Raw genomic sequence first — 25,414 nt, 5'->3', positions numbered from 1 at the left:
ATGTACAAGAATTATTCTCCCAATACACAACAAATACTGCTACTGTATGCATTGTTATTCAGAGGATAATGAAGTTTACAACAGTATCATAATTAACTTGTAAGTATTAACATTTTTTAATGCAGTATGTCTCGGAATACTGTCATGCTAGACTGTTACGCACAAATACATAATCTGAAATACAGTAAATACAGCACAAGATCAACTATTTGAAGCATACGTTTTTGTTTTTCTGTTCATAAATCTATACAAGTATCGTATTCTTTTCTCCAATTCATACCACTTCGTTGGTCTTGCAATTGGAAAAATACCATGCTGCAGCATTTTCCTCTTTCGAAGCAAAATTCGATATTCATTCCCACTAACACCACGGAGCCAAGACGGAACATTGTACAAGATCCTTGTTGGATGAAGTTTCTCATTTCCAAGAATATCTATATAATCATTTTGACCAAATAATGCTCGTCTCTCGCTCCAGGCATTTTTTGGTTTGTATTCAGGCATTGGAAGCCTCCTGCCATCAACATGAGGTAATGTTCCTTTCTGCAGGATTTTCTCTTTATATCCGTATCTTCTTTTCAGAGGACCCTGAGCTACCTTTTCGGCATGGTATCTATATCTGACAACTGTCAGCTGCAAAGCTGGGTAGAGTTGTTGTACAGGTTGAATCAATCTTCTTTGAAGCCAGTTCATTTTAATTTCAGATCTAGAAAGAAAGCAGACAAATCACAAATAATTAGGTTGTCCATATAGTTAAAAATGAGTAAACTGATTTTGGACAATATATACTTTAGCTATTGTTTTAGGCTTTGTTTCTGGTGCAAACTAAAATGTTTCACTGAAAGAAAAAATTGTCATTTATCATCATGGCTAAGTTTTTCCCTGTTTTCCCCCTCACAAGAAGATGACTTGTGTAGATGCAGATTTCACAGCTACTTTTGCATTTAGCTTTGATTTTTCTGACCAAGAAAAATGAGAACTACTACAAGCCTCCAGTGGGTTAAAATAAATCAGTCCTGAAATGTATGCAACAATGTTTGCTCCAAATGTTGAGCATACAATAAAATCAGGGTTTTTCTGGCAATAAAATGAAATTTATATTGCAACAAATGTGTGCATTCCACACTAACTGTTGCAAAAAATTAAAGATAAAAAGGTACTGTGGAGGACAAAATATATTCCCATAGTTAACATTCAAGACAGTTCATTCATAATCGCAACTATGTGTGAACAGCTTCACAATGGTGAAGAAGAGAAAATTTGTTTGCGTGCAGCTAACATGCCAATACTCGGTAAACTAGAGTGAAGTACACATTATTATATGATAATCTGAGCAATGGAGATACCGCACTGCTGACGAAAATGTCAATATTGGTAGCTAAAGCTCTTGGAATGAGAACAGTGGGCCTGAATGAAGCTTCTGGCTCTCCTGACAAGTTTTACCATTGTACCCTGACAAATTTTGAGATCTCAGGGTAAGTAAAGACATAAGTTGACAAAAAAGTGTAAGGACTTCTGTATTTGTCCCCTGTGTGAGCAAAAAACAAAAAAGTAGGTGTCTTGAAAGAAATGTATAAGGCAGGGAGGAATTGTGTTAAACCAACACTATAGGTGACTGCCAATAAAATGTTGGTTCTACTATGTTCATGGTTATTACCCACTGTGTTATGTCTATTATTTTACAGGATTTTTCTTTCGAGAAATATATGTGTACATAGCGTACAAATTGCCAGGGACTGCCATAATTTTTGTGTACTTATTGTCCATACTTTCTAACGTACAAACTACTTTTGAGGTGCCAAAATGTACTACAAGAAATTAAATGTCTATAAAGTGCCGCACTTGCAATGAGACAGTTGCAATTCCTGAAATTCATCGCCTGCGGCCTCTGGCCTGCTGAGAAGCATCGCAGTCCTGGGTCCATGGATAAACTGTGAAAATCCGCCACATTATGCCACACACAAACACACCCGGCCTGGGGGCAGATAAGTGAGACTAGATCTGACGGGCAGGGGCTGCACGTTTGTGGAAAACGATGGGCTTCAGATTGGCAGGCCCAATCAGTTAGAGATGCCCATAGAAATGGCCTGTGGTTCTGACCCCTCACGGCAATCCGCTCATGGAGCCAGCTATTCACATGTCACAGACATCATGTTGTTGAAATGAGACTGCGGTGATCAATCTATGCAATAGATAACTTGCGTAAATACTCTGAGAATCAATACTAATGATGATAGGTAGCAACTCACCATAAAGATGATAGCTGAGTCACAGACAGATACATAGAAAAGAATCACAATGTCACAACTAAATTTTCGGCCATAGCCTTTGTCACAAAACGAGAGCACACACACATTCATACAACCACTCAGGCACAACTCTTGCACACGACTGCCGTCTCCAGCCACTGCGTCAACAATCTCTGAGAATCAGATCCAAACAAACCACTCCTCACACCTCTCTGCTCTTGTCGGCAGCTGCTAGGCTAGTGGTAAGAAGTGGTGACAGCACTACTGCAAGCTAAGTGGAGTGGTAGGAAGGGAAGAAGCAGTATGAATGAGGGAAGCAGGGCACGTATTCAGCTGTGCACAGCCAGCAACAATGCACGACATCTCAGTAAACAAACTTTCATCTGGCGAGACAAAAATGGGATTTTTTTCCGGTGTTTTTTTTTTTTTTTTTCAAATTTCCCTGACACATTTAAAATTACCATATTTCCAGAACTTGTGGCAACCCTGGGCATGCAACTCATTGCTGTAGTACTGGTTTTTCATTTGGGACTGATCTATCAAATGGGCACATAATAAAAAAATCCATGTTAAAAATCAATATTGGAGGAAAATATAGACTGCTAATTAACATAAAGCAGACATGTTTAAGTTGCAGACAGGAACAGTTAAGAGACACTTGCATAAAGCTTTTGGCCACAGCCTTCATCAGCACGAGAGAAACACACAACATACATCTGCACAAGCAAGCACATCTCATGCACACGACTGCCAACTCCAGCAGCTTGGGCCGGAATGCCCGAGCTGATATGTTTAACCAGTAATCCAGCAGTGACTGAGCAGTGCTGCTGCAGGACAGTAGCAATCAGTGCATCTAAGTGTCTTAATTGTGCCTGTCTGCAATGCAACATGTCTTATTTACGGTAAGTAGCAATCTATCTTTTCCTATGTTGCTGATTTTCCTACCTAGAGTTTCCATTGTTCCACTTTAAGAATCCTTTTATTCTCTACAGGAAACAAAATGAAGCTTTCCATTGATGCTGGCCACTGCATAAAATATATACCACACATTTCTCAATCCATCTTGGTACATGCGTGCTGTTCTATTGATGCAATAGTTTTTATCAAGCAAAATGGCTGCAAGCCTCACCCCATCTGAGGAGGATATTTGGGGCTTCCCTGTAATTTTAGTATTGACCCAATTCTGTTATGTCAATCATTAGTATTCCAACAATAGTAAGCCCTTTCACTTCTAAAGATTAGGTCCAATTCAGTCATATTCACATATGCCATGCCAAGTCACTGCATTAATGTACATAATGTTTCAGGGGCAATGTTCTCGTTCAAGAGGGGGAATGGGAGGAGAAAGAAATAAAGAAATAAAGAGAGGAATAAGAAGAAGACATCTACGTTGTCGCCCAGCGACCAGCACGAGGGTGATCAGATAAGTCTGGAATATTTTTGTTGTGCTATCACGATTGTTAAGCTTGATTATTCCAAGGATTGTATAAAGAATTTCATCAATATGCATCATACAGTTCACTGTTGACAACTATCTGAACTGGTTAGTGTGTTGGCGGCGATTGAAAATGGAGAAAACAGAGTTTTGTGCTGTTATTAAACATTTTCATTTGAAGGGTTGGGCTGCCACACAAATCTAAAGGTAACTGGATGTAGTTCACATGTGGTCTCTGCACTATCACTGAAGACAATTTACTTATCTACTTTTGGATTAATGAATTTAAATGTGATTGGACAAGCACTGAAGATGAAGAGCACTCCAGCCATCCAACCGATGTCACCAAAAGGGAAATCGTTGACAAAATCCATGATATGATAATGCAAGACTGACAAATAAACATTGGTGAGATTGCTAAGATTGTAGGCATCTCAACTGAGTGATGCATAATATCCTGCACAGAGAAATGGCTATGAAGAACCTATGTGCAAGGTGGGTGCTGCGATTGCTCAGTCAACCAAATGTGCATCCAGCACAACATTTCAACACAATCTCTGGCAATGTTTAATCACAGTTTGCAAGACTGTTGATGAAACTTGGGTTCATTATTACACACCTGAGTCAAAACAATGGAGACAAAAGCTGGTGAAAGCGCACCAAAGAACACAACGACCATTTTGTTACCAGGTAAGGTGATGGCCTCTGTTCTTTGGGATTCCCCAGGGATAAATCTCATAGATTATTTGGAAAAAGGCAAAACTATAACTGAGCCCTATCATACTTCATTGTTGGTTGGTTGAAACTTGCGTTAGCTGAAAAAGAACAAGGTTGGAGATGCTGAGTCGTGATAGGCACAAGAAAAAGATTCACACAATCATAGCTTTCTGCCATTAAGGCCTTTGTCAGCAGTAGACACACATACACACACACTCACACAAACGCAACTTGCACACACGTCTGCAGTCTCAGAGAGCTGAAACTACACTGCGAGCAGCACCAGTGCATGATGGGAGTAGCGACTCGGTGGGGATAAGGAGGAGGCTGGGGCGGGGAAGGGGAGGGATAGTATGGTGGGAGTGGCGGACAGTGCAGTGTTGAAGTTTAGATGGAGGGCAGGAGAGAAGGTGCGGAGGGGGTAAGTAGCAGAAAGGAAAGAAACAAAAATAAATTAAAAGACTGGGTGTGGCAGTGAAATGACAGCAGTGTAGTGCTGGAATGGGAACGGGGAGGGGGCTGGATGGGTGAGGACAGTGACTAACGAAGGTTGAGGCCAGGAGGTTCGGGAATGTAGGATGTATTGCAGGGAAAGTTCCCACCTGCACAATTCAGAAAAGCTGGTGTTGGTGGGAAGGATCCACATGGCACAGGCTGTGAAGCAGTCACTGAGATGAGGGATATCATGTTTGGCAGCGTGTTCAGCAACAGGGAGGTCCACTTGTTTTTTGGTTACAGTTTGTCGGTGGCCGTTCATGCGAGCAGACAGCTTGTTGGTTGTTGAGGTTCTGGAGGGAGGTGAATAAGGTGTCCTCAACTTCAATCCAGATAGCAAAGATGTCATCAATAAATCTGAACCAGTTGAGGGGTTTAGGATTCTGGATTTTTAGCCATACAGCCTAGCCACCGGTGGTCGTTGCATCTGCAGTGACGAGCAGTCCTTCTCTAAATATACCGAGGGTCTCACTGAAGCCTTCACTGACAGTAATTATCCTTCCATCCTTGTACAAAAACAAATCTCCCGTGCCTTGTCTTTCCAGTCTCCCACCACCTCCCAAGTCCCACAGTCCGGCCACAGAGGAGCATTCCCCTCGTAACTCAGTACCATCCAGGACTGGAGCAACTAAATTACATTCTCCGCCAGGGTTTCGATTACCTCGCTTTGTGCCCTGAAATGAGAAATGTCCTACCCACTGTACTTCCCACCCCTCCTACCATGGTATTCCACCGTCCACCGAACATACACAATATACTCGTCCATCATTACACAAGCCCTGCTCCCAATCCCTTACCTCCTGCCTCATTCCCCTGTAATAGACCTACATGCAAGACCTGTCCCATACATCCTCCTACCACCACCTACTCCAGTCCGGTCACTAACATCACCTATCCCATCAAAGGCAGGAGGGTCATTCCATATCAAATCACCCAATAAAAAATAAATTTTACACCCACCCCCTTATATTTTCATGAAATTTGGCTCAAATGGTTCTAATACCATCCTGACAACACCTGCAAATTTTTTTTTGCTGTATCTCTTATAGTTTTTTTTATAAATTTTTAAAGTTTTTATGTTTTGCGTTTTCCGAACCTTCGGAAATGGTAAATTTAATTTGTATTCAAAACTTTAAAATTGCTTATCTTAAAAACTCTTTTAGATAACGTCATGAATTTTTGCAGCAAGTTTATTTATTATACATATTTGAAGATAAAAATTATACTATTAAAATATATTAATATTTTCTATAAAAATATATATGTATTTTTTTCTTTTTTTTTAACAGATGTTTTGTTTTATAAGAATTGCAATATCTAGAGTCTCAGACCTGATAGAATGTTCAAATTTGTTTTAATTTACTCTTAAACATATAGGCTACTTGATAAAACAAAAATAATGATGGCTTTTTAACATGTTTATTAATTATAGTAGATTACATTAGAATTATGTACAAAGATAGTGTACTTACGACACTTATGTATAACCCAACTGATTGCTTGAAACATTGAATTTTTTTGAGTAATTTTGTCTTTTTAATAAACATTAATGCTGATTCAAACTGTTTTTCCACTTCATCCAAGAGCTTTCAGTTCTTCTGATACAGTCTTTTTTGAAGTAATACATTCTTCCAGTGTCGCTTGATTGAGGTGCGTCTACTACACAGACTGTGCTCCAAAGGCACTATGCAAGAATCTTCTCTTTCAGGCCAATAAAATGATGCAGCTGGTCCTGAAGGATGTAGAAATAGAATTTCTGTATCTTCTTCATCATTGAATATTGTTTTTACCAGTCCAAAGTACCAGTTACCATCATAATTTGCAGCCACATAGCTATTTATGGATGGTTCAACATGAAACCAATCAGAAGAAGAATGGAAAGAAAAGACTAAGGAGGGTTTTACACTATCTGTAGTCCTTCTAATTTCCAGGTTGTTTGTTGGAAGTGGTTTGAAGTTATGAAAACTTCTTGTTCCAGGAATGGTTCGGGTTGCTGAAAAACGTTTTTCTAGTTTTAACTGTAGCAAATCAGCTTATTTTTTGTCAATAAAGTTAAAATGAATGTTTTCAATATTTTTTTCACAAAACTTGTACACATCGATTGCTGTCATTATTTGTTCTTCATCTGAAATCTGTAGACTGGCTTTCCTTAAAATTCTTTTAATAGTTCCTCCTAGGCTATCACAAATTGACTTCCCATGAGTGTTGGGCCTTCAAATTAAAGTTTCTCAAGCGTTCAGTGAAATTTTTAAAACTGTTTCTATTTTTGTACTGCCCAGCACAACCATCTGTAAAGTGGTGAACTGAGTCAATGTCAGTATGACGTAATGACAGCCACTTTGTAATTTCTTTTTGTACAAAGTTAACAAAACCAGTGTCATGTTCTTGGTCATCACTAATAAAACAGTGGTTGGAAACAAAAACATTGTTTTCCTCATTTCTTAGAAAAAGTCCAACTGGATGTAGAGTACAACCACCTCTATTCCAGTGGTAACTTTGGATCTCATTTTGTATAACAAAGGAATAATTTTCACTGAAATCCATCACAATAATTGCTGTTTTGGGTGGTGGGTCTTATTTCAATCTTTTAAAGGCTGCTGATTGGGATTTTGCTATAAACGAGTGCGGGGTGAGCTTTTCCAATGACCTAACCAATAAAGAAATGTAGTCTTCAACACTGATAGACTGTTTGATCATTTCTGCCCTGTCTGTGTTAACCCACTGACTGATTACAATTTCTTCTTCTAAATCATAGTCTTCACTTAGTTTTTCAGTTAAGTACTCAGTTAGTGCAGTATTTGCAGGACAGCTGTCGCAATGATGTAGCATGCAGTTTTGGTTTTCCGTGTTGCACACAAGCATCTTAATTGGGTCTTTATAAGATTCTTCAATTTTCACAGCATCCAGTAATAGTTAAACATTCTGGTGGATACTGCATACACATACAGTGTGTGTGTCTGCAGCACCAGCAAGGATACACCATTTAGGTCTCAAGAAACAAAATTTTGAAAATCCTACTTCCACCTCGGGATTCTCCCATTTGAAAGAATAATAGAGTTCTCTCAAGTTACACAAAATGAGTCTTTTTTGCATGTACACATTTTTTTGAACACTTACTTTGTCTTTTGTTCCAGGTAGTACCCTGGAACTTTCATCCTTTTCATAAAAATCTGTTACAAGTCTTACTGTATTTTCAGAAAGAGTTTTATCTTATTTTGGACCAGGAGTTTCCAGAATACCCTTTTCAGATTTTAGCTTTCTAGCTTGTCGCACCATGTACTCACTTACATTAAATTCTTTCATCACTTTATTTTGACTCCATGAATCTGGAGCCAAGGTCAGAATCTGGATTTTTCTAGACCTCCCAACAGATGAAATCTTCTCTTTCATAAGAGAAATCATTACATCAAAATCCTTTGCCTTCTCAACCACACTTATATCCTCTTCGTCATCATCAGAACTTGGTGCATCATATTTTAATGCTTTTGAAACCGCCTTTTTTGCAGTCTTTTCAATACTGCTAACCTTCCTTTTAAAATAAGACCCTTTACTTTGTGCTGACAAGCCATGAAGCTTTATCGCTGTTAAACCTAAATTATCAAGAGCAATGTTTGTTTGTACGAAGGATTCATTTCTGGATTCCAATGATTCTAATTCAACCATGACTTCATCATCTGTTTCACTTTCATTGACTTCAACTCTTAATTTTTCCTCACAAAAGTTACGGCATGTTGAGCAAAGCTTTTGCCCAGGTTTTATGCTAATATTTTTTGTCAGTAATTGTTTAGAAAGATCCAAGCCTACACTTCTCAACGATTTTTTGATGGGCTTTTTGTGTTTTTTTAGTGGGTCTACACATATTGTTTGATACTTTTCAAAAACATTTAAAAAGTAGTAGCTGTGGTATGAACATATATTCTTAAATTCACACAGATTAATTCCAGATAGTAAGTGGATCAAATCTTTTTCTTCCTCACTCAATTCAGATACCGGATGTAACTTTTTTGAAGGTGTGTAGGTTGTTTGGAAATAGTTAGATTTTTTAAATAACCCTACGCTACAGGTTTGAATATCTGACATATTGATTTCACATTTTGATTACTGTTCTGGTTACTTTTATAGGATATTGGAAAAGAATCTCTGTAAACTAAGTGACAGTACTTACTGAAAGTTCGAATAAACTTAATAAAATACTATCCAAGCACTATTTAACATTGTAAAAATTTTTTACTTCAAAACACAGGAGTAACAAAACAAAATCCAAGCGTACATTGTTATTCCAAGAAGACAGAAACTTATTTTCAGTGTCTAAGTGACTTGGTACTTTTTATTTTTAAAATATAATTAATATTATTTTAAAAATTAGATAACTATTAAACAGGTTAAAAAGCCAACATAATTTTTCTTTTGTCTAATAGCCTATACAATTAAGAGTGTTTTAAAACAAATTTGAGCTTTCTATCAGGTCTGAGACTCTAGATATTGCAGTTTTTGTAAAACTAAACATCCGTTAGCTAAAAAAATAAATAAAAAACTTGTAAATTTTTTTCAATTGGAAGATTTTAATATATCTTTATGGTAATTTTTTTTAACATTTAGACATAATACACAAACTTATTCCAAAATTTCATACTGATATCTTGAGTATTCTTTAATACACAAATTTTTTTAGTTGTGAGGACACGTTAAAGTTACGATTTCCGACTGCTGAAACAACGCCAAATCTAAAAACTTTAAAAATTTATTTAAAAAAAAACTATACGAGATAGAGCAAAAAAATTTTACAAGTGCTTTCAGGATGATAAAAAAAGTAATTGTACCAAGTTTCATCAAAATCTGACATGGTTGGTGTCAAGGCCTGGGTGACTTGACATGGAATGACCCAGGACTACCTGTGAAACCAGTCATGTGACTTACAAGCTAAGATGCAACCACTGTGCTGCATTCAATGTAGGACAACCAACAAGCTGTCTGTCCGCATGAATGACCACAGACAGACTGTGGCCAAAAAACAAGTGGACCTCCCTGTTGCTGAACACGCTGCCAAACACGATACCCTTCACCTAATGACTGCTACACAGCCTGTGCCATATGGAGCCTTCCCACCAACACCACCTTTTCTGAATTGCCCAGGTGGGAAATTTCCCTGCAATACATTCTACGTTCCCGTAACCCTCCTGACCTCAACCTTCGTTAGTCACTGTCCTCACCCATCCAGCCCCCTCCTTGTTCCCATTCCAGCACTACACAGCTGTCATTGCACTCCTTCCAGTCTTTTAATTTCTTTTTATTTTTATTTCTCTCCTTTCGACTACTTACCCCCTCCCACCTCTGCACCTTCTCTCCTGCCCTCCGTCTAAACTGCAACACTTACAAAGTCTACCACTCCAACCATACTATCCCTCCCCATCCATGCCCCAGCCTCCTCCTTATCCCCACCGAGTCGCTACTCCCATCATGCACTGGTGCTGCTCGCAGTGTAGTTTCAGCTCTCTGAGACTGCAGACGTGTGTGCAAGTTGCGTTTGCGTGAGTGTGTGTGTGCATGTGTGTTTACTGCTGACAAAGGCCTTAATGGCCGAAAGCTATGATTGTGTGAATCTTTTTCTTGTGCCTATCGCAACTCAGCATCTCTGCTATATGGTGAGTAGCAACTTTCCTTCTCTGGTATTGTTACATTCCATCCTGGATTTTCTGTTGTATGAAAAGAAGAAGGTTGGCATGCAAAAAAACTGCTTTTTCATCAGGATAATGCATCATCCCACACATTAGCAATGACATGGCAAAAAAGCAGGGAATGGGCTTTGAACCAATTCCTCAACCACTCTATTCACCAACCTCCAAGTGACTTCTTTCCGTTCCCTAACTTGAAACTCCCCCCCCCCCCCCACCCTCTCTCAATGAATGATGAGCCATGCTATTGGTGGGGAGGCTAGTGTGCCTCAGTGGTACAGATAGCTGTACTGTGGGTACAACCACAATGGAGGGGTGTCTGTTCAGAGGCCAGACATACATGTGGTTCCTTAAGAGGGGCAGTAGCCTTTTCAGTAGTTGCAGGGTCAACAGTCCCAATGATTGACTGATATGGCTTCGTAACATCAACCAAAACAGCCTTGCCGTGCTGGTACTCCGAACGGCTCAAAGCAAGAGGAACCTACAGTACTAATTTTTCCTGAAGGCATGCAGCTCTACTGTATGATTAAATGATGATGGCGTCCTCTTGGGTAAAACAGTCTCCCATTCAGATCTCAGGACTATGCAGGACACCATTAACAAAAGAGACAAAACTGGAGTCCTGAGGATCAGAGCATTGAATGTCAGATCACTTACTTGGGCAGGTATGTTAGAAAATTTAAAAAGGGAAATAGATAGGTACAACAACAAAATGGTTCAAATGGCTCTACACACTATGGGACTTAAGGTACAACAACTTGAAACTTTGACTCGCTGGAAAAAAATGTTCATCAATTGAGAAAGAGGTAGTTGCAGTCTAGTATTTTAAAAGTTTGACAGAACCTATTCTGCAGATGGGAAGAAAAAGCAGGAGGATTGCTGGGCAGAGCGTATGCTCCTCAAAGAACACTATAGGCCTATTACAAAGTAAGGCAAGCTGTTTACAAAACAAATATTTCTTTTTTTTACAAGACTTATCAAACCACCCCCGTAGTACTAGGGCAATATGTTTTTTGTGACTTAAATCTGAAAGACACATGGCAAATCAGAAGTGCTTTTTATCTTCTTTATGTACATGGCAACCACTCAACAATATGGTGAGTGGTTACCTAGATTCCTGCCACTATTTGTACTCCACCCCAGATTAACTGGAGAATTTGAGATGCAGTGTCACATACTCTTGAAAAAACCTTTTAACTTCAGCTAGATCTTCGACTGCATTACGGATCCGTCCATCACCAAATCTAAGATTTCATTTTCACAATTGTTGGCTTCCCAAACTTAAAACCAAACTGTCACCTTCCAATTACCCTATACCTAAGGTAACACAGCAAATCAGTCAGTCATCACAAAGTACATTCAAAGAAATTAAAACAGCTGCAAAAGAAATATTATTACCAGAGTTCTAGTCTCTTTCTATCTGCATGTACAACATTACATAACATGTCCTCATTACGTCATAGGGTGCAGCTGATAGCCAGTATTGGTTGGATCAGCTGACCCTACATTCCACTATCAAGCTGAATCTTCAGATACCTCTGGCCATTAAGGGTCGTTAATACACTACTATGTTCACTCATGCACTTATCTGTCTGTCCATCCAGAAATGCAGCATCGGAAGTTTGGTCTAATAAATTTGACTAATAAACAGTGGATGTGCTACACATTACTCAATTTATAATTAGACTGTACTGGGCTCAACAATGTAGCTGCTGTTCAGCAATAAGATGCACAGAAAGGTACATGTTTACAATAAATACAATAATTTAAACTGCTGCAGTATGCATTGGCATGTTGCAGTTAAAAACTTACATTAGAATGAAATACATATTTTGTACGCTCAATGAAGACTCATTTACATTAAGAGCTTGAGAACTACATGTAAGGCATAACCGACTTATCACCACAATGACATCAAACACAGCACTACATTACCGACATAATATGTGATGTTTTATGTTAAAATGCAGATATGTGTACAACAATTTTAGCAATATTCCAGAGTCACTGTTGGTTTTATCATACTAATCACAGAAACTGACATAGAGCAAACACTAAATCATATTCAAAAATAAAAATGCAGTAGTAAACTCTGAACGAATGTGAGTAGAGAGACAACCATGAGAACGTACAAGTAATACAACAAAAATAATTTTGTACACAAATATGTAATTAGGGGCTTTTTCACAATAAGTGGAAGCAAACAAACCCAATTTACAATTGCAAAAATATTGTTACTAACAAAATGACTGAAAAGAAAATATGCAATGTACCGTTATCACTGTGTTGTACTCTTTCTTAAGTTTTGGTGTACAAATTCGATACATCGATTACAGTTATATTATTTACAGAATACTTCGTAGGCCTCAGTTTACTAAAGATCAACCTCTTATCACAAGTTTTATTTTGCAGTTACATTCGTTGACCTTGCCTCGCAACTCACAACCAAATTACCACTTTCCGAGGAAAGCGGTTCAATCAGGTTATGTATTTTGTATACTGTGTATACCATTTTGCTTTCTTCTCCCCTCATATAGATATTCTGAACGATATATCATATCTTGACGGGAACCTTTTCTGTTCTACCTAGCTAATTGTGATAATGCAACAACTGGAACTTCCATAGAGTTCAATTTCCAATAAAAACCAGCTGAACTAACAAATGACAGCAACAATTAGAAAACTTACCAAACAATGTCCACCACTATCACTTAACATTCGATATACAACTTAACATTCGATAAACTGTATACTATCCACTATCCTCACACACACCACATAACATCAAAACACTCCTGTTTTGGAAACATGCAAAGATGACAAACACGAAGACAAACTAGTTGTTGAAATCAAAGACTTACTAAATAAAGGTTGAAATACGATCACTAACCGAAATCAAACAGCTCGACGGAATTTCAGCGTATGTCTTACTCGTAGACATAAAATTAGTTTTACCAGACTTAAAACGCATATGTTAGACTGTAGTTTTATCCACTGAGCTCACTGGTCGTACTGCGGCCGCAACTCAGTCGACTGAATTGTTTCTGATGTGGTAATAAATAAATAAATAAATTTGATCCATTATAAATGGATTGTCGTTCAGCTGTTACAGCAATAGACAACGTCAAGCACAGTCTAATATAACAGTCGCGACACTCACTGCTGTAAAAGTTGTTGCCGTTTGACAGATGGAGCGACACTAGCGCTCCAAGCGGTAGGTAAGGTGAACGTCAGACGCGTCGTAAGCATAATGTTTGTTTACATCCATTTCCTACGTAATTTCCGCATTATTTGAGTTATTTTCTTGCCTCCAAGGGTTTGTGTGGTATCAGAAGGCATATATGTTTCTAAAAATGATTCTAAAATAAGCGCCAGCACGGACAAAAATCATGAATAGAGTGGCAAGCTACAACACATTCGTGAAGAAACACTTGTGACATTGGACAGAATTGCAGCTTACCACGTTCATATCAAAAGAATATAAACACACAGATTCACATGTCAGAAGCACAGACATGTACCTCTACTTGCAAAAACGATCGACAGCTCGTTTATCGTTCTGTAGGCCTACTGCGTTTGTTTGTCATTTTCGCCTGTTGCCACAAGTACGACCTTCATCTTTTTATTATTCTAAGTGGGACAAGTAACTGCCAAATAGTGGGAAGAATATGCTGAAAACACTATAATGAGCTGATTACACTACATTTCACGAAAAACCAAATATTTGTATAATTTTCAAACAATCTGTCAGTGAAGAAGGTGCTGACAAAATAATGTCATCACACGAAAGAAGCAAGGGAAATTAAGTGACTAACAACAGAAGTGAACGAAATACATACCAAAGAAATCAGCAGCCCAAATGAGCCAACTTCTTCAGTTTCTTATTTGCTTTCTTGTTGTTAGAAACTACGTCTTGATTCCAATATTTCAGCCTGTAAACGAGTCTCACTTTAACAAATAACTTGATTAACAGCAGTTTCGCTCGAAGTCTAGCGATTTGCACATTCTGACACTTCAAACGCTTTTGCAAGACACGAACAGCTGCACTTAATCTAACCACTTCATCGTCAAAGCAGGTCTGTGTTGACGATTCACACGAATCTGGCACTGATACATGGTGAGCTGAACCAGCTGCTTCTGTGTCATAGGACTGTTTTACTGCTTTAGATTGACTGTCGAATCTTTGTGGCAGTTTCCTCTTCATCGTCAGCTGAGGTGGCTTATTTGGAATGTCAAACAGGGTGGGTACTGCATTCCACACGAGTTTGTTGTTGTCTGCGTTCATGAACTGGTTTTGTTCGAAATGTAGCGAACAAAACCTAATATTACTATACAGGTACACTGGGTCTTTCTTCATGAGGTCTTCTCGCCTGCTATTAACAAGCCATTTTCTGCTCCTAAAACGAAACATTCATCATTTATACACATATAGTTTGCAAGTGAATCCTGACGATACAGTTTAGTAACATGATGGTTATACCTCTCAGGATCCTTAGGAAACCTAAAAAAAAGACAGCTTTGGTGTCTTCTTTCTGTTGTTGGTGCAATTTATTGCGCTACAAACGCTCCCGCCAGTAAAAGCCATTGTAAAAATCAAAATAAACAACCACTATTCTCCTTCACGATCGCGCCGAACTCACAGTGTAACCTACCAGCCGCTTGGGGCGCTGCTGGCGCTGTAGGCAACAAAATCGAGGCGAAGTGTCGCGACTGTTATATTAGACTGTGACGTCAAGTTACAAATGTGTATAAATGTATAGTATACATACAAACAGGATTAGTTCATAAAAGCTAAAACTACAACAGATTACAACAAATTTCCAATAAAGTACAATAATTGAGCTAAAACAATTTGAACAATGTTGACAATGTTAAAGAAATTTTGGTATGCTCTCCAAATAATTACTACCCTTCTGTCAAATATTCACATTCACATTAACTGAGTAAAACGGATTAATGGATAACCACCTGTAAAGTCTGTGCTTAAATAATGGCCAATTCACACCGGCCGTAATTTAGGAAGACGATAAGAGCATGGGGAATCAATCTCACTGTACTAATTGTAACAACTCTCAATAAAATAACAGTTGTAGTGCAATAATGGTAATAGTAAAACGAAAGACAATGGCAAGGGTCACTATGTTAATGGAAATCATAATAATAAGTGTACCAAAAAGGATAATAGTGTTCAGTCTGAAGATAAAAATTATAAACAGAATATTTCTGATAACAGTTACGTAGGTAATGGACAAAATCGTAGTAATAATGCTGAATATACCAATAGAAATCAGCAGAATCAGAATGGACACAATTCAAACAGTTTTAACAGAAAACGGATGTACAAACAGCAATCGGGACAGCAAGGACAAGCATAAGACAGACGTGTTCATTTGGGTAATGGGCTGAATATTCAGTGGGTGTCTCCCACTAATGTTATTACAGCTAACAGGCAATTTGTCTGTGTCTTAGAATATGTCTACTAACAGCGACAATGAATGAAATGGTCGGGATTTTGGGGTTCGAGTGGTGTTACTCAATGAAAAGGGTAACCACCAGATAGATGCTACATATTAAAAACAGCTGCCCTGAGCCTTTCCAGTATAGCAGGTGAAGAGACGGGAGGCAATAAAATCTTAAAGGTGTGTGTTTTGAAGTATAATGATGCTATGGATATTAGAGAAGAACTCTTAGATAATCCAGGAAAATTAGAAAATAATCCTATTGAAGTGGTGCAAGCCATCATTACAGTTAAAACGTTAGATGAAGATATTAGCATCCTGTTCGACACTGGCGCAACTTTTAATGTGATGAATATGGAATTTTATAAATATTTGAATAGCAAACAGAAGTTTCCAGTATTACCAGGAGCCAACTGTAGTTATCTGGAGCATTAGGAATCCAATCTGATCCATAAAGGCCAAAGTACAGGTAGAAATAGTAGCACAAGGGGAACGACTTATTAGCACCTTCTTGTTGGCTTCTAATTTAACTTACCCATGTATTTGGGGATGGGGTTTTATGCGTGAACAAGACATAATGCTCGACACTGCGAAGGATGTGTGTTCCTTAAACAATCAGGGACTGGTTGTTGAGAGTTATTCTTAGTATGGAAACTGGAATCGCAAAACAAAACATGTAATCAAATTTAAATAAGAAGTAATAAGGCTAAAATACTCTACTTCAACAATAGGGATCCCATATATTCGTTAACTGATCAAGGAGCATAAAGTGTCAATGAACTTATAAAAGTTAAAATGCTGGAATCAGAATATCTAACTAATGAGCGAAGTAAAATTATAAACAGCCGACCAGTTGCAATGGATAAAGAAATTCTTTACCTGAGTTTCGACAAATATAAATTTGTTTTCTTCAGAAGGTAACCTAAGGGCAATGAACATCATAGCTTACATTAGAAAAGTATGAAACTTATAAGCCAAGAATAAATTTTAAGACAAATTAGAGAACTCTTGCATTACAGAAGTTTGATAACGATGACTGGTACTTACAATTTTACATTAGTAAGGACTAATGTACCATCGTCGTTTTTACAATTGTCGGCATAGATCCAAATAAATAATTTTAAAATTACAGATGCTTTCATATTTGAAAATAATTTTTCGGTGAAAAAGAGCAAGGAATTGATCAACAGTATTAAAACTGTAAGATGTACACCTGACACTAGACTGGTTTCCTTTGACATAGTCAATCTTAATACAAATGTCCCTGTCGATGTAACCATAGCCCTTGTAAAAAGGAATCTACTAAAACATAAAAAACTAAGTGAAATTCAGATTGCAGAACTGATTAGTTTGCTTAAAGTCCTTTTGAAATACAATTACTTCACATTCAATGGGAAAATGTATATACAACCATATGGTTTAGCAATGGGTAGTCCCCTCGCTGGTATTTTGGCAGATGTTTTCATCAACGCTCTGGAAATAACGTTCTTCAATTCAAGTTCAGAATTACGCCACAAAATCCGTTATTATGCACATTATGTGACGACATTTATCATTGCTTTTGACGATACTTATCATGAGTTAGAGCTTCTCTTCAATACTTTCAATGGTTTACATGAAAAAATTTCCTTCACAAAAGAACTTCAGAATGAAAAAGGCGAACTTAACTTTCTTAATTTAACAATTTCTATACAGAATAGCTCCTTCAATTTCAACATTTTCCATAAGGAAACGTGTTCAGATAATGTCATCCCTGCTGACTCAACTCATCCAAAAGCTCATAAACTGGCGTTTTTTCATTCTCCCATTCACTGTATGGTAACTACTACTTTATCACCTGCCGATCAACAAAAAGAATTGAATGTCATTAAAGTGATTGCAGTTAATAATGGGTACAATCAGAATATGATTGATTACATGATCAATAAGAAAACTTCCCAAAACTGTTCGACGTTGAGCAACAACCTCCCCACTGATAGCAAAGAAGCTAAAAAATTTATTTCTATTCCTTTCTTGGGCAATATATCATATAGAATAAAACGTCTTCTAATGAAAAAATGTAACTGTAACGTCTTCTTCTCTACAGACAACAGTTTAAAGAGAAATCTTGTACATTCTCTAAGTTTTCATCTATTTTTAGGTTTCAGATATATATTTTAACTGTTTTTGTGATAATATTTACTATATAAGTGACTTATTAGTGGTTTCTTCATTCACCTCTGCATTTCTTGTGTTGTGGCCTGATATTTGTGAGTGTTTCGTATCGAGCAACTTAACCTCTTACCCATGTTTACATTCCGCGCTGACCAGTTGCAGCTGTAGCGGCGCATCGAAAGCTAAGTACTAATTAATTGTTTGTGTATAGTAGTTTATTTAGGAACTTTAGTAGTCTTCAACCGGTGTTCTTGGTGTTTTCCGGTGAAATAACTTCAGAAGAAATTTTTGCGAACTGCTTTCAGTTTCGTTACTGTCATTAGACGTTTGATTTTCTTTCTATGTTAGTATTTTGTTATATTCACATTTGTTGTTGATTAATACTGTCAATAATAGTAGTTACTTCTCTTGTAGAGCAAGTTTGTGATAATTGTAGTCAGTTTTTAACATCTTCTTATTGTAGTAGCGGAACTTAGATAAAGTTGTTTTCTTGTTTCAATAATTGTAAAATTTTACCATGAGTGAGAAGTGTGGGCTTTGCCGTAGGTTCGTGAGTAGTGGATTGCGGTGTGAGACTTGTTCAAAGTATTTTCACTGGGGGGAATGCAGTGGGGAAGCCAGTGGGCATTCTGGTGAGATCCTCTCCTGGAACTGCAGGTTATGTAGCAAGAGTAAGTTGATTGAGGAGCAGGAGCGTAAGATCTGTGCCCTTCAGGTGCAGTTGAAAAACGCACAGGAGGAGCTAGATAGGATGAGGAGGGAGAATGGGGTTGGGGAATGGGAGCTGGCTGTTGGCAAGAGATCTGCTAGGAGAAGGAGATTTTCAGATAGTTTTACTATTGGTGTTTGTAATAGATATGACCAACTGTCAGAGTCTAGTGGAGAGGAATCTCTAGTAGCTGTAGATGTAGGAAGTATGCAGCAGACCTCAGCAGTTACGGTGGCTAGGGCAGTTGCAAAGTCTAAGAGAAAGAAGAAGGTTCTGCTGTTAGGTAGTTCTCATGGTAGAGGTGTAGGCCAGCAGTTGCAGGAAGTTTTGGGGAGTGAGTACCAGGTCACCAGCATTGTGAAGCCTAATGCAGGATTGGCTCAGGTGACTTTTAACATAGGGGGGTTATGTAGGGATTTTACTAAAGAGGATCAGGTAGTGATTGTGGGTGGGGCTGGTAATAGTATTGATAGGGATGGGGAGTATGACATAGATGGTGACCTGGAAAAGATAGCCACTCAGACTGGCAACACGAATGTGCATTTCGTGGAACTGTTTCAGCGTCACGATCGGCCTCATCTTAATACAGCCGTCAGGCGTAATAACATGAGACTTGGGGGTGCACTGATGACGGAAGGCATGAGTCACATTTCAGTGGTGTCGGTGGAGTCTATCAGTAGGACGGGTTTCACTAGACATGGCCTGCACCTCAACAGGTATGCGAAGGGGAGGTTGGCAAAACTTATAGGTGACAGCATAGGTGGGGGTGGTGGGATCACTCATGGGAAAATTCCGGTAGTTGTGGGTGTTAGAGCTGTACCTTTTTTAGATTGAAGTCAGCTGATAGGTATTCCTGCTTAAGGGAAGTCTCTCTAACAAAGAAACCACTTTCTACAAAGCTTGGGTATCCGATTAATGAGGGAATTAGTATATTTCATCAAAATATACAAGGTATTAGAGATAAAGTTAGTGAACTGCTTATAGATGTTAACTCTGAAATTATTGGTATATCTGAACACTTCTTAAATAAGGAGATAATTCAGAGGCTTCCTTTACCAGGATACAGGTTGGCTGGCAGCTTTTCTAGGAGCTCTTTGCGGTGTGGGGGAGTAGCCATGTATGTGAAAAACGGTATCCCATTTGAGTCAATTGATGTTTCAAAGTACTGCACTGAAAAGGTGTTTGAATGTTGTGCAGGTGTGGTTAAATTTAGTGGAGCTAAACTTCTTACTGTTGTTATTTATAGATCCCCAGACTCCGATTTCACAACATTTTTGCTAAAGCTAGAGGAGGTTCTTGGTTCACTTTATAGGAAATACAAAAAGTTAGTTATATGTGGTGACTTCAATATTAATTGTATAAGTGATTGTGCAAGGAAAAGGATGCTGGTAGACCTCCTTAATTCATATAATCTTATGCAAACCGTATTCCTTCCAACAAGAGTGCAAGGGAACAGTAGAACAACCATAGACAATATTTTTGTTCATTCGTCATTATTAGAAAGGCATTCTGATAGCAAAAAGGTGAATGGCCTTTCTGATCATGATGCACAAATTTTAAGTCTAAAAGATTTGTGTGCTGCAACACATGTTAAATATAGTTACCAACTTTTTAGGAAAGCTGATCCAGTTGCTGTACAGACTTTTCTAAACCTTATCAAGGAACAAGAGTGGCAAGATGTTTATAGCGCTGATACAGTAGACGATAAATATAACGTTTTCCTCAAGACTTTTCTCATGCCCTTTGAAAGTTGCTTTCCGTTAGAACGTTCAAAACAGGGTACTAGCACAAACAGGCAGCCTGGGTGGCTGACTAAAGGGATAAGAATATCTTGTAGAACAAAGTGGCAATTATATCAAAACGTTAGAAACAGTCAAAATCTAAATGCAGCAGCCCATTACAAACAGTATTGTAAGGTGCTTAAAAAAGTTATTAGGAAGGCAAAAAGTATGTGGTATGCAGATAGAATAGCTAAGTCTCCGGATAAAATTAAAACCATATGGTCAGTCGTAAAGGAAGTGGCTGGTCTGCAGAGACAGGTCGAGAATATAGAATCAGCGCGTAGTGGGGATGTCCGTGTTACTGATAAGTCGCAAATATGTACAGTACTTAATAATCACTTTCTGAATATAGCAGGTGAACTAAATAGAAACTTAGTCCCAACAGGGACTCATATAGCGCTCTTAGAAAAAAGTGTTCCGAGACTGTTACCTGAAATGCTCCTCCATGATACTGACAAGAGGGAGATTGAGTTAATAATTAAATCACTAAAGACCAAGAACTCTCATGGATATGACGGGGTATCTAGCAGAATACTGAAGTATTGTTCCACGTATGTTAGCTCAGTACTTAGCCATATCTGTAACTTTTCCTTTAGGAGTGGTCAGTTTCCTGACCGATTAAAGTACTCGGTAGTGAAGCCACTTTATAAAAAGGGAGACAGGGATAATGTTGACAATTATAGACCTATTTCTATACCATCGGTGTTTGCTAAAGTTATCGAGAGGGTTGTATATACAAGGTTACTGCAGCATTTAAATTCACATAATTTGCTGTAAAATGTACAGTTTGGTTTTAGAAATGGCTTAACAACTGAAAATGCTATAGTCTCTTTTCTCTGTGAGGTTTTGGACGGATTAAATAAAAGGTTGCGAACGTTAGGTGTTTTCTTTGATTTAACGAAGGCTTTTGACTGTGTTGACCACAAAATATTACTGCAGAAGTTGGAACATTATGGAGTAAGGGGAGTAGCTTACAATTGGTTCGCCTCCTACTTTAAGAACAGAAAGCAGAAGGTAATCCTCCGCAATACTGAGAGTGGTAATGATGTTCAGTCCCAATGGGGCACTGTGAAATGGGGCGTTCCCCAAGGGTCGGTGCTGGGGCCACTGCTGTTTCTTATTTATGTAAATGATATGCCTTCTAGTATTACAGGTGATTCAAAAATATTTCTGTTTGCTGATGACACCACCTTGGTAGTGAAGGATCTTGTGTGTAATATTGAAACATTATCAAATAATGTAGTTCATGATATAAGTTCGTGGCTTGTGGAAAATAATTTGATTCTAAATCACAGTAAGACTCAGTTTTTACAGTTTCTAACCCACAATTCAACAAGAACTGACATTTTAATCAGACAGAATGGGCATGTTATAAGCGAGACGGAACAGTTCAAGTTCCTAGGCATACGGATAGATAGTAAGCTGTTGTGGAAAGCCCATGTTCAGGATCTTGTTCAGAAACTAAATGCCGCTTTATTTACCATTAGAACAGTATCTGAAATAAGTGACATTTCAACACGAAAAGTAGTATACTTCGCATATTTTCATACGCTTATGTCATATGGTATTATTTTTTGGGGTAATTCTTCTGATTCAAAAAGGGTATTTTTGGCTAAAAAACGGGCTGTTCGAGCTATGTATGGTGTAAGTTCGAAAACCTCTTGTCGACCCCTATTCAATAGTCTGGGAATTTTGACATTGCCCTCACAGTATGTATTTTCTTTAATGTCGTTTGTTGTTAGCAATATTAGCTTATTCCCAAGAGTTAGCAGCTTTCACTCAGTTAATACTAGGCAGAAATCAAATCTGCATGTGGAATGCACTTCCTTGACTCTTGTGCAGAAAGGAGTGCAGTATTCTGCTGCATCCATTTTCAATAAGCTACCACAAGAACTCAAAAATCTTAGCAGTAGCCCAAACACTTTTAAGTCTAAACTGAAGAGTTTCCTCATGGCTCACTCCTTCTATTCTGTCGAGGAGCTCCTGGAAGAGCTAAAAAATTAAGCAAATTCCAGTGTTACATTCTTGATTTTCTTTATTTAAACTAACGACTTGTCACCTGAATATGTTTCTTATATTTCATTTTATCTGTTTCTACAATCGTGTTATAATTTCATGTATTGACTCGTTCCATGACCATGGAGACATCTCCTAAATGTGGTCCCACGGAACAATAAATAAATAAAAAAAAAAAAGATCGCCAGCGATCGGTTTTCCTATTCAGGTGTTTACAAACTACCCTGTAACAACTGTCCTTCATATTATATTGGTCAAACAGGCAGAGCTGTGGAAACAAGATATAAAGAACACCTATTAGGCAAAAAAGGAGCGAATACACAAGTATACTTTTGCTGAACACCTCCTGATAGCCAGTCATACGGCAAAACATTTAGAAGACACTGTTATCCTACACAGAGAAGACAAAGGGCGTAGATTAGATCTGTGGGAAGAGTTACAAATTTTCAAACATCTTGAGCTCGAAGACGGTAATATACTGAACGACCAGTTGAACCTAGCTTGTAGACAATTTTTCAAAGGCTTTAAACCTGTACTGTTTACGGTATAACATTAATGCTGGTAACCTTAGTGGTTTATTTCCTCTGGAAGCTATGATGCACCTTCAGTGCTTTAAGCTCACTACCCCTTATGTAATGGTGGTTTTGTCACGATATATGTTTGCTACTACATCGGCTCTTATGTGATTTTCCTGGCTCTAAAATTTTGTTTTTCCTGTGAATATGTATTAACAGGATCGTGTACCAGTGTTTGTAATTCTTTCTTGACAAGAGCCATTATTGTCAATTTTAAAGTTCTGACATTATGCCGTTTGTGGGCTTTACTAATATGGTAATGTAATTTTTTTATATTTTGGCTGTATATGCCACTGGGCGTAAGTTTCTCGGCGTAAGCGCCACCTGCCTATTTTGATGTATAACTACATTATTTGTACCAATGGACCTATACTGTCATAATGAGAGTGTTAATTTCCTTCCTTTTTTATAGTTATTCTACCTAAGGACATTATTAATACTGATAATTTACACGTTGCCTTTGTACGCCAATTGGCACATGTTTCCCGACACGAGCGCCACCTGCCCTGTTTTCAGAGTAACTACACTCGCCGATTACACTCAGTCGGTTGTGAGATCTGCGAGATCCATGATCTATTTTATATTAATGTGACAAACCCTAATTCTAGGGCTATATTTTATTTCTGACACATGAATCTATGCCGACAATTGTAAAAATGGCGATGGTACATTAGTCCTTACTAATGTAAAATTGTAAGTACCAGTCGTCGTTATCATATTTCTGTAATGCAAGAGTTCTCTAATTTGTCTTAAAATTTATTCTTGGCTTATAAGTTTCATACTTCTCTAATGTAAGCTATAATGTTCATTGCCCTTAGGTTACCTTCTGAAGAAGACAAATTTATATTTGTCGAAACTTAGGTAACGAATGTCTTTATCCATTGCAACTGGTCGGCTGTTTATAATTTTATTACGTGAAACTGTTGCTGCTGTGCAGCTATGTTTAAAATATTAATGAGCGAAGATACAAACTTGCTAAAGTACTTTGGAATCATGCTAATGTTTTTGATAAGAAACTTGGTGTTATAATGGATTATAAGAACGAGACGGACATATACCCCCACCAGAAATTAAGTAAACTGGTAAATGACTACATTCCAAATGTAGCCAAACCCACAGCTATACTGACCGATAATACTTCATATTATTCTAGTAAACGGAGGCATGAATGTATGGATGATATAAATATAAGACACATCTTTGTATCTCGTTACCATACCAAGCTATCGCCTGTGGAGTGGGTATTCCGCGACTTCAATCGGTTTCTTAGAACACATATAAAGAAAAACGCGTATAGGTTGATAGAATAAGTAGGTATGTTTGAAAAGATCCGTAGCAAACTGCCTCATTCATCCACCCAATGTAGTCCTGCATAAATAATGTTGCACAAAGGAGCATTTTGGGAATGAATTAAGAATTTACTTAGACTAGCTGTCCCTGTAGCAGACAGAAATGTACTTATTAGTGAAGTTCAGCTACCCTTGCACAAAACTACGATGTTAAGAAAATGAAGGTATGATAGGAAACTAGTTAAAGCAAATACATGTAATCAGAATGATGGAGTACTGTTATGGAAACACGCCAAGTCATCTGCAGTGAAGAAGATGAATAAAAATGGCAACACCTGTATACTGGACTGTATAAGATAATCAAGATTCCACATCTGGGCAGTTATGTATTGGGAGATATCCATAATGGGGAGCTCGCCAAAGGGTTGTTTCCTCATAAAGACCTGAAGAAATATTGCTAATGTGAAGAGAATGAGAAAGAAGTGTTGAGCTATATTTTGTGTGTGATTTCAAGTAAGTTTAAGGAAACTATCTTAGTGTATGTTTTACATATGATTATTTGCATTGTTATGGATTTATGTTCTAGTATTAAGTTGAATAATTGCCTCAGATGTACAGTCAGCTTCATGAGGCCAGTACACATAAAAGAACAATGAGTACTGAAGCAGTAATTCAGTACATAGTGCAAGGACAATTGTCCTAAAATTAAGAGTCAATAATTATTTCCTGTTTAATGGGGGTTGATCTTAGCTCAATGGAACAAACTGTGTGAGTTTTTGCAATATATGATCACAAACTGTGACTGCCTGGTGTAAAGAACTGGCATTAGGACAGAATCTTGGTAGTATACTTAGTGATTTGAT

The 25,414-nt window shown here is 37.9% G+C and overlaps 1 protein-coding gene across 1 annotated transcript; it reads right to left on the bottom strand.

Annotated features, from left to right (window-relative positions):
* Positions 1-201: 201 nt before the first annotated feature.
* Positions 202-693, bottom strand: LOC124598081 (39S ribosomal protein L51, mitochondrial). The gene has a single exon (XM_047135978.1). The coding sequence runs from the start codon at positions 691-693 to the stop codon at positions 202-204; it is 492 nt and encodes a 163-aa protein (XP_046991934.1).
* Between the last annotated feature and the right edge of the window lie 24,721 nt (positions 694-25,414).

This window comes from Schistocerca americana, chromosome 1, assembly GCF_021461395.2.
Source record: "Schistocerca americana isolate TAMUIC-IGC-003095 chromosome 1, iqSchAmer2.1, whole genome shotgun sequence".
In the NCBI taxonomy this organism is placed as follows: Eukaryota; Metazoa; Arthropoda; class Insecta; order Orthoptera; family Acrididae; genus Schistocerca; species Schistocerca americana.
This window is presented reverse-complemented; position numbering and strand designations above follow the sequence as displayed.

Bases quoted from the DNA above. Each gene is read 5' to 3' on its own strand.
- LOC124598081 (XM_047135978.1), bottom strand. From the start codon at position 693: ATGAACTGGCTTCAAAGAAGATTGATTCAACCTGTACAACAACTCTAC.